This window comes from Alexandromys fortis, unplaced genomic scaffold (genome assembly GCF_014885135.2).
Source record: "Alexandromys fortis isolate MF-2015 unplaced genomic scaffold, M_Fortis_MF-2015_v1.1 scaffold_20, whole genome shotgun sequence".
Taxonomy (NCBI): Eukaryota; Metazoa; Chordata; class Mammalia; order Rodentia; family Cricetidae; genus Alexandromys; species Alexandromys fortis.
Window position 1 is genome coordinate 5,388,131 of NW_026067903.1, and position 10,178 is coordinate 5,398,308.

Below are 10,178 nucleotides of genomic sequence, written 5' to 3' on the forward strand. Positions count from 1 at the left end.
CTCTCTCTCTCTCTCTCTCTCTCTCTCTCTCTCTCTCTCTCTCTCTCTCTCTCTCTCTCTCTCTCTCTCTCTCTGAGATAAGGTCTCACTTTTTAGCTCTGGCTGGGCTGGAACTCACAGAGATCCATCTACCTCTGCCTCCTGAGTGCTGAGATTTAAAATGTGTGCTGCCACACCTAGTAATGGTAGCCCAGACTGGCTTGGAACTTGTGATCCTCCTGTCCCACCTCTTCAGCATATCCTATGGGCATGAATTAATCCTTCTTTAAAAATATTTTTTTTCATTGTTTATTTGTCTTCTAAGGGTTTTTTCTCCTACAGTGTATGCTGATTACAGTTTCCCCTCCCTCCACTTGTCCCAGTTCCTCCCTACCTTCCCTCCTCTTCCGATCCATTTCCTTTCAGTCCCTCATTAGAAAGGAACAGGCTTCTAAAAGATAACACCAAACATGACAAAAGAAAATATAATAAGATGAAGCAAAAAACTTCCATATTGAAGTTAGACATGGCAATCCAACAGGAGGAAAAGAAAGAGCAAGCAAGAGTCAGAGAACCATAAACATACTAAGCCAACAGCGATAATATATACACAGAGGACCTGGTATAGACCCATGTAGGCCCTATGCTTCATGCCTCAGTCTCTGTGAGCGCATATGTGCCTTGCCTAGTTGATTTAGATGACCTTGTTCTTCTGATGTCCTCCATCCCCTCTGACTTTGACAATCTTTCCTCCTCCTCTTCTGCTGGATTCCCTGGGACCTGAGGGGAGGGATTTGATGGACACCTCCAACTTAGACTCTCTGTATCATGTCTGGCCTGCATCTGTTCCCATCTGCTGCCAGTGGAGGCCTCTCTGATGATGACTGGATAAGGCACTGATTATGAGTGCAGCAGAACACCATTAGGAGCTGTTTATTGTTTGGTTTTACCCTAGATTTTTGGACTATCAGTCTCTGATACTTGGTTACCCAAGCGGTATACTATATGGGCTCATTCCTGTGGAATGAATCTTAAGTCAAATCAGACATCTGTTGGCCACTCCCACAAGTTCTCTGCCACTCTTACCCTAGCATATTTTGCAGGCAGGACAGATTGTAGGTTAAGGTTTTGAGGCTGGGTTGGTGTCCATATTCCTCTTTTGGTAAGTCTGTAGAGTACCTTCCTGTCCCAAAAAAACTAGAACACGGGGTGAAGGTTCCATGTAGGCACAGTTTGACTTCTCCATGTTCAACAAGTTGTCTAAAAGTCGTTGGCAATTAGGCCCACTGTGGCTGTCGGTTTGTGGAGAGCAACCCTTTCTCTTGGCATCAGCTTGGGCTGTATGTGGGTTTCCATGGAAAATTTTCTTCTATGGATTTGTTGAAAATCTTTTCTGGGCCTTTGAGCTGGGTTTCTTTTTCTTCCTCTATCTTTTATTCTTAGGTTTAGTCTTTTCATAATGCCCAGATTTCCTGCATGATTTGTGTCAGGAATTTTTTAGATTTAGCATTTTCTTTGACTAATGTATTCATTTCTTCTATTGTAGCTTCAATGCCAGAGATGCTGTCTTCCATCTCTTATATTCTGTTGGTGAAGCTTGCCCTTGTAGTGCCTGTTCAGATTCCTAATTTTCCATTTCCAGACTTGCCTCAGTCTGTGTTTTCTATTGCTTATATTTCCATTTTCAGGTCTTGAGCAGTTTTATTCATTGTCTTCAACTGTTTGTATTTTATTGATTTTCTTTAAGGGATTTATTCCTTTCCTCCAATTGTTTGTGTTTTCCTGGATTTCTTTTTTTTTTTTTATAAAGATTTTATTTATTACATATACAATACAGTGTTCTGCCGCCATGTATACCTGCATGCCAGAAGAGGGCACCAGATCTCATTTTTAGATGGTTGTGAGCCACCATGTGGTTGCTGGGAATTGAACTCAGGACCCCTGGAAGAACAGTCAGTGTCCTTAACCTCTGAGCCATCTCTCCAGCCCTTTCCTGGATTTCTTTAAGGAGTTTATTCATTTTCTCTTTAAGGACATCTGTCATCTTCATATAGTTGTTTTTTTAGGTCTTTTCCTTGTGCTTCAGCTATGCTGGACATTTAGGAACTGCTGAGGTAGGATAGCTGGGCTCTAGTGGAGACATACTGCCCTGACTGTTTTGATTGTGTTCTTCCACTGTTGCATGATTGTAGGTCTAGGTGCTGATTTCTGGGTTTGTCTTTGTTGGGTGGGGGGTTTTGTTTCTTGCATTGTTTCCTCCCTGGATGTTTGGAGAGTGTGGTGGCTGTGTTGCCTGTTTTACTGCTGTGCCCAGCTGGCATTCACAGGGAAGGCTCTGCTGATGTTGGAGGCTGGGATGCAGCGACAAGTGAGGAGGGACGGTCTGTGCGATGCACAGATGTGGGGGGAGAGGGCTGCAGCTGGTGTTCTGTTGCAGCACTAGGGATGAGACTGAGGGATTGGGTCTGGGGCAACAGAGAGAGCTGAGAAGGTCTGTGGGCAGCCTATGGGTTTCTGAAAGGCATGGCCTCTTTTGAGTAAATGTAATCATTTCAAATCTTTTTGTTTGTTGCTTTTGTTTTGTGAGACAGGGTTTCTATGTGGAACAGCCCTGCAGTCCTGAACTTGCTTTGTAGACCAGGCTGACCTTGAACTGAGAGATTTGCCTGAGATTAAAGGTGCAAACCACCCGCCTGCTATAATTTTGAATTTAAAATGTCTGATTTGCTGGATAACAGTAAGAGGTACTACCCCTGGAGCAGACAGTGATTCTCATACTGTTCCTCCAAGCCTGTGACTATGTGTCTTCCAGAGTACATCCTGTCACTCATCGCTGTTGAGTGAGAGAAGCCAGGAACATGTATTTACGAATCTGGCTAACTCTTCTGTTTCAGAGCATGAGTTCCAAGGTCGACAAGATGGGTTGTTTGAACCATCCCAATGTTTTTCTCATGTTTGCTTTTGAAAAATAGGCTTTCAGTTAGGCCAGGCCAAGCGATACTGGACTATGATACCAGCTATTACAAGAGACTGAGGCAGGAGGACAGTAAGTTTAAGGCCTTCTTGGGCTATGGAGTGAGTTCAAGGCCAGCCTGAACAGCTTAGTGAGACCCTATCTCAAAGAGTATATAAAAAAGAGGACTGGAGATGTAGCTCAGTAGTAGAGTGTTGGCCTAGCCTGTGTAAGGCCTTGAGTTCAATGCATAGTATATAAAAATGTATAATTTCTATATTACAGAAAGGCTCACAGCTGTTTCATGCTGTGTTCAAATAAGTGGCTGTCTGTTCTATTATCGGGCTCACCGAGAGGGTCTATCTCCAAAATAATTCCTTCCTATGAAATTTCTGAAGTTATATTGACTTCAGAGCCTTTTCTTTACCTGTGACCCTTAGGAAGTGGCTCCATTGAGAGGCTGAAGTTAAAGAAGTTGGGGTCAGCCTAGGAGGACTCAAGGATTTTTAATAACATGATCCTGTGTCATTAATGTTTCCAGTTGTTATTTAAAATTTTCAAGTACATTTGAATTTACAAAGGCTTGGTAGGACATTCATGAGTATACTTAAAACAAAAAAGTAAATGTAATTTCAATTTTACAGGAACAAGTCTTTGTCACCCTTTAGGAAGAACTGTGGTTTCTTTTCTTTGTACTGTGCCATTCATTTTTTCTTTCTGGCTTTGCACTTTCTCTTTTGAGAGTACAGGGTTCACTGGGTAGCCCCAGCTAGCCTTGTACTCAGTTTTTCTGCCTTGGCCACCTGAATGCTGGCTGTATGTATTCCGCATGCTCAGTCAAGTTTTTGACTTTTCTGGAAGCTAGTTTGTTTTTTTCATAAGACATCTCTTACCAGAACTGTGTTTGATTAAATTATTATTCCAGATGTGATTGTATGTATGCTTGTTTTCAGTTGGATACCAGATCAAGATTCAGAGGACGAAAAGGATATTGATAACATTATGGTAAAAGCAAGAAAATTACCCTGGATTTTCTCTGCTCCTTAACGGAAAAGAGCCAAAAGGAAACACAGTATCTGCTGCATCTGCTTGACATCTGGACCAGGTTCTCCCTCCAGAGAGCACTAGAGAAAAATGGATAAATGCTGCTTCTGAATGATTCTGTCTCATGAAGTCACTTACAGAAGATACATTTAATTGAACAATTTGGGCTAAGAATTTAATGTGTTTTGGGAATTGCCTACTGGAAAGATTATTTTCAAGAATGACGTCAATCAGATTACATGGTGTGTGCATCCAGGAGGCCATGTGACACAATTGGTGACATAGGACCTGTTGTCAGGGTTCTTCCAACTCCTGTTTCTTGGTTTCAATTTAATACAGCCCTCTCCTCATAATGGAATACTATCAGCCAATGTCCACACCCTTAAGATCTGTGTGGCCCAAAAAGGAGAGTGTGGCCCACAGATCACACCCCACTGAAGCACTCTGCTCTTTTCTGGGTCATGCTCCTGCTCCAGCCTTTATGATCTTAGCTAGAGCCTGGCCTCAGGTTCTGTGCCTACTCCACTCACAATCTCATTGGATGAGTTATGGGCCTCATCCCTAAACACTGGCAACAACAGATGTTCACTCTAGATAGCAAATATCAAAGTCATGATGTGATGACAAAGTTTAGAATATTGGCAATTTATTTTGATCACTTAACGCAGCAGAAACCCATCAGGAAGCTAAATTTCCAGTTTGATATTTGGCACTAAACAGTGGGAGTTGTAGTTCTTCATCACTGCAGAGTTCACGGGGGCTAAAGCAGTCAGGGACTGTGTAGTTGCCTTGCTGATCTCAAAGTGTGAAGCTGCGAGGATTCCCCAGAAAAACACTGAGCTCCACGGGAGTGGGGAATGATGCACCCTTTAGTACTGCTGCTGTGTACCACACTTGGCGTGTGTCTGCAGTGTGGAGGATCACGCCTTCTGCATGCTAGGCAAGTGCTCCACCACTGAGCTACACTCCCACAAGTGCTTCAACTTTGGTTGAAAGTAATTCTGATTAGAAACTGAAATATGTTTGTATAAAAAGCCTCTTTGTTAGAGATAGCTTTATTTGGAGAAATTCTCGACACAAAATTGGACCTTTGATTATTAGTATACTCATAGAGCATGTAGCAGTCGCCACTCTAATTCCAGAAGTTCCGTCACTTCTCTGCACTCGTTAGCAGTCTGTCCTCATTCCTCTCTCCGTTCTGCCCTCAGCCGCCAGTAATGGATTGGTTTCTATGGACTGTCTATTCCATATCTGTTAGTGGAATATTTAGTGTGGTCTCTTCTGACTTGCCACCAAGTTATTAACAGGTTTATTTTTGCAGCATCACTCTGTAATTCACTGCTGCTAAAATAGCATTCCGTAGTAGACGGACGCCATGCTTCTTTAACCATTGATCAGCTAGTGAGCTCTGAGCCGTTTCTACTGTGAACGTCTGTGAAAAGGTTCGACATGTTTCATTTAATACTTGCCTTAGAGTGGAGCTACAGGGTTGAATGGCAGCCTCCATCTATCATTTTCTACAGTGGTTTCACCACCATTTCATACTCTCAGCATAGCTAGGTTCAAGTATCCACATCACTGCTCACGCTGCTGGCCGACATTCTGCTTGGTATGAAGAGGCATCTGGAGAGATCTTGATTTGCATTTCTCTAAAGTCTAATCTGAGCGTGTTTTATGTGTTCATTGGCCATCTGTATGTTGCATTTGCAGTCTCCAGTTTGGTTTTCAGTTGTGTCTTTTCATTTTCCTGTAAGATTTTTTTTTTCTTTGTGGATACAAGTTCTTTAAAGATAACTTGCAATTTTTTCCTCTTGATACTCTTTGAAGCATACTTTGCATTTGTATGTGCTTTTGAAACTGGGTCTTAGCCCAGGCTGGCCTGGAAACTAGAGCAAGCAGTTTGACTGCTTCACTTCTCAAAATGCTGAGTTTATAGGCACAAGCCACCATGCTTGGCTGAAGAACAGTTTTAATTTGGGTAAATTACAGTTTTTTTTTTCTTTCAGTGTGCTCTAAGAAACCATCCTAACCCAAACTTACAGAAACTTACTTGTGTCTTCATTGAAGAATTGTAGATTTTTACCTCTTGCCTATAAGCCCATGCTTGCTTTCAAAATAATTTTTTTTTTTTTTTTAGACAGCATTTCTCTGTGTAACAACCCTAGCTGTCCTGGAACTTATAGACCAGGTTGGCCTCAAACTCACAAAGATTCACCTGCCTCTGCCTCCCAAGTGCTGGGATTAAAGGTGTGCACCACCACCGCCTGGCTTTGCTTTTAAATTATCCCCCCCTCTCCCCCCACAGGGTTTCTCTGTAGCTTTTGGAGCCTGTCCTGGAACTAGCTCTTGTAGACCAAGCTGGCTTAAACTCACAGAGATCCACCTGCTTCTGCCTCCTGAGTCCTGGGATTAAAGGCGTGCGCCACCACCGCCCTGCCTCAAAATAATTTTATACACCTTTATTTGTAGGCATATTTGAAGTTTTTAGTTAAATATGAATAGCAAAACTTAGCATCTTAAAGTGTATAGGTTAGTAGTGTTGAGCATTCACGCTGCAGTCAGTCTGCAGAATTCTTCGTCCACCTCACAAAATGTCAAGTAGCCCATGTTACCTCCCTGCCGCTGTCAGGTCATCCCTCCCTCCCTTGGCAAGTCTCTTTAGTAATCTCCATTCTACTTCCTGTTTCTGATTTGAGTACCATAAGTGCCTGGTTGGATGCAGTCTTAGCATGTGGGTTTTTTTTCAGGGATGGGATGGGGACTGGTTTATTTCATATAGCAAAATACATCAAGGCTTAGCCATGATGTATCGTGTATTTCTTTCCTTTGTAGGCCAAGTAGTATTGTAGTGTGTCCTCTATCCTGTTACCTCCTTCCTCAGCAGTGGACACCTTGGTTGTTTCCACTCTTGAGCTCCTGACTATTGCTGTGAACATGTATATACAAACCTCACTAGGACCCCACAGTTTTAGCGCACACCTAGCAGTCTGTGTAGTAGAGTAATCGTGTTTTATTTCGAGGCACTGCCTTACTTTCCGTAGCAGCCACACTAGTTTATACTCCCCCGCTTAGTGGCCCTTCTAAGGTTGTGAAGTCTCTACCAGTGGTTCTGTTTGGCATTTCCCTGATTAGTGGTGTCACGTGTTTTATAATGCTTGTTGGCCTTTATATATTATGCTTGTAGAAATCTCCTTAGGTCCTTGGCCCATTAATAGTGGGTTGTTGACTCAACCAGAGTTTTTGGTAGTCATATCCACAAAAGTATTGCCCCACCCAGTGGAGCTAATTATAGCTTGCTTTTGGGAATTTTAGTTTTAGCTCTTAGTTTTACTCTTTGATCCATTTTGAGTTAATCTCTGTGTGTGATGTAAGAGTCTGGCTTTCCATCCATCTCATGTAGGTATCTAGCTTTCCTCATTGCCCTTTGGTGGGAAACCATCCCACCATGCATGGCAGGGCTGTTTCTAAGCCTCAGCCTCTTTTTGTCTTGTGTCTTCATGCCATTGCCACTGTTTTGATTGATGGAACATTATAATAAAATTTGAAACCAAAAAGTGAGTCCATCTTTGTGCTTTTTTTAAGATTATTATTTTGGTTATGTGGAACCCTTTAAGAGTGTATTTCAGGATGGATTTTGTTTTCTGTCTCTAAGAAGTGCTGCTGACATGTGACTAGGGAACACATTAGCCTCCTGAGCACCTGGGTGCACTGACATCTGAACATGATTAACGCCTCCAGTCCACAAGGTACTTTTTCATTTTTTGGTGTCTGATGACATGATGAAACACCATGACCAAAAGCAAGTTGGGAGGAAAGAGTTCATTTCACTTACACTTCTGCATCCTAGTCCATAATTGGAGGCAGCCAGGGCAGGAGCTGATGCAGATGTCATGGACGGGTGCTACTTACTGGCTTGCTCTCCAGGGCTTGCTCTGCCTGCTTTCTTACAGAACCCAGAACCACCAGCCAAGGGATGGTACCGCCCACAATGGGTTGGGCCTTCCTCCACCAATCACTAATGAAGAACATGTCCTGCAGCTGGATGTAGTGGGGCCTTTTTCTCACTTGAGGTTCCCTCCTTTCCGATGACTAGCTTGTGTCAAGATGATACTATCTGATGAACATGATGGGGTCAGGGTGATGGGCACATGATGACTTCATAGTCATAGGATGACAAACCTACCTCCTTTCCTCCATAGTGGTTATATTTAATAATGAAAATTAAATTATTTAAAGCCTGCCGCTCAATGAAAAACCTGAAAAGGAAATTTAGAAGACTGACCAAGGAGAGACACTAACTACGACAGGTGCTCTTTCACTGTACCCGAGACACTTACTGTGCTCCTGCTGCCGCGCTGTGCTCCCGGGTGTGACCTCCTCTGACTAGGTGAATGTGGCCTCTTCTGCTGCATCTAGAATAACGTATGGTTACAAGGAAAGAAAGGCAACATAGTGCGGACATGGGAAGAACCAAATTAAACACTACAGACTCACCATTTATTCTTCACTTATCAAGTGTGTGTGTTCATAGGTGAGTGCATGTGTGCATGTAGAGACCGGAGGGAGCTCCTTTTTTTTTTTTTTTTTCTTTTTACCATGTGGATTCCAGGGAGCAAACTCAGAATGCCAGGCTGCATGACACGTGCTTTTGCTGGTGAGCCATCTTGCTGGCCCCTCATCCAGAATTACACTTGCCCTTACAGGTGCAAAGGTAAATGGCAAGACTGACCACACACACACACACACACACACACACACACACACACACATGATGGAGCTTTTAAAATAATGTAAATAAGCCTTTTATAAAAATGAGTAAAACACATTAACAAATTTAGTAAATTATAAAAATGAAAACAAATGATCAACTATTAAAAAATTAAATAATGAAAATTCTTAAAGGATTTTTTTTCTGAAGCGAAGTCACCATAGAGGCCTTTGAAAGGAAAAGATTATGAGGAGTTTTTCATATCACAGTGACCTGGGTGTGTGTGGGTGGAAAGTCAAGGGATGGATGGAAGAGTAAAGAGCTTCCTGACTTGATGGGATGATCTGATGGTTGCCCTTAGTAGCCAGGCTCACCTGGCTGAGAGGCCCGTTGGGATTAGCAGAGCTGTACTTCTGAGCGTGTAGGAAGGACACTTGCAGATGAGCAGTGTAGGAGAGGAACTAAAAAATCAGGCAGTGTGGGCAGCACCATCCAGTAGGCTGGGGCCCCGGATGGAACGGGAGCAGAGAAAGAGAAAGCCAGCCAGTGCTTCAGGCTCTAAGCAAGTTTCTGTTCCTGCTGCTGTTGCCTGTGGAGATCAGACTCAAGATACTTCAGTCTTTCAGCATGCACTCAGACCAGCGACGGTCCAAGGAGTTCCCAGGTCTTCAGCCTCGGACTGTATCATTGGCTCTCTTGTTCTGAGGCTTCCAGCCTTTTTGCTTCTTCTGCTAACAGATCTCAGCCTCTCCAAGTATGTAAGCAGCCACAAGTGTAAGTCAACTGTATGATGTGGTATTCGCCTCTGTATGCTGTAGAACAACTGGTTAATAATAAAAGAAAAAAAAAACCTGTCTTGGGCCTGCGCAGAGCAGAATAGAGGTTTTGGGGCTGAGCAGCTGGGAACAAACAAGTGGCCTCCTACAACAATTGTATAAGCCAACAAATCCTTTTATGGATGGACACACACACACACTTTATGTGGTTCATGTAGCTGAAGTTATGCATGGACACACACACACACACACATTCCCTTCTTTCTGTGGTCCATAGAGCTGAGTTGCCAAAACAATGTCCAGTTCTCATCATGCACTGGCTGACTTACAATGCAAGTCTTCCTGCTCAAAGGGTATCATTTAAAGTGAGGGTACAGGCTGGCAAAGAATGGGACCCTGCAACTTGCCGGAGAGGAGCTGATGAGGCTGGGGATACTGAACTCTCCAACTGTGGTGGATTTTACAGAGGAAGTGTCGTCCCTCCCCTCTGCCTGAGGGAGCTAATCTGCATGGTGTGTAGAAACTGTAATGTTCTTCCCCGGGAGAAGGACAGTGTGGCCATCCCACCACATACGTGCTGGGGATCTGAACCCAGGGTCCCACGCTCTCGTGACAAGAACTGGACTAATTGAACCACCGCTCAAGAAGCAAAATTAGGGTTGGTTGAGAGAAGGGAGTCACTCAAACCTAGTCAACTCTTCATACAGCATGGGCCTTA

At 43.3% G+C, this 10,178-nt stretch overlaps 1 protein-coding gene across 1 annotated transcript in view; it reads left to right on the top strand.

Annotated features, from left to right (window-relative positions):
• The window catches only part of Coa5 (cytochrome c oxidase assembly factor 5), a 10,305-nt gene extending 2,771 nt beyond the window's left edge, over window positions 1–7,534 (top strand). The window contains exon 3 of the mRNA XM_050134541.1: window positions 3,886–7,534. Coding sequence (XP_049990498.1) covers window positions 3,886–3,927 — 42 coding nt within the window. The 3' untranslated portion in view covers window positions 3,928–7,534. The remainder of the gene's footprint in view (window positions 1–3,885) is intronic.
• The last annotated feature ends 2,644 nt before the right edge of the window (window positions 7,535–10,178 follow it).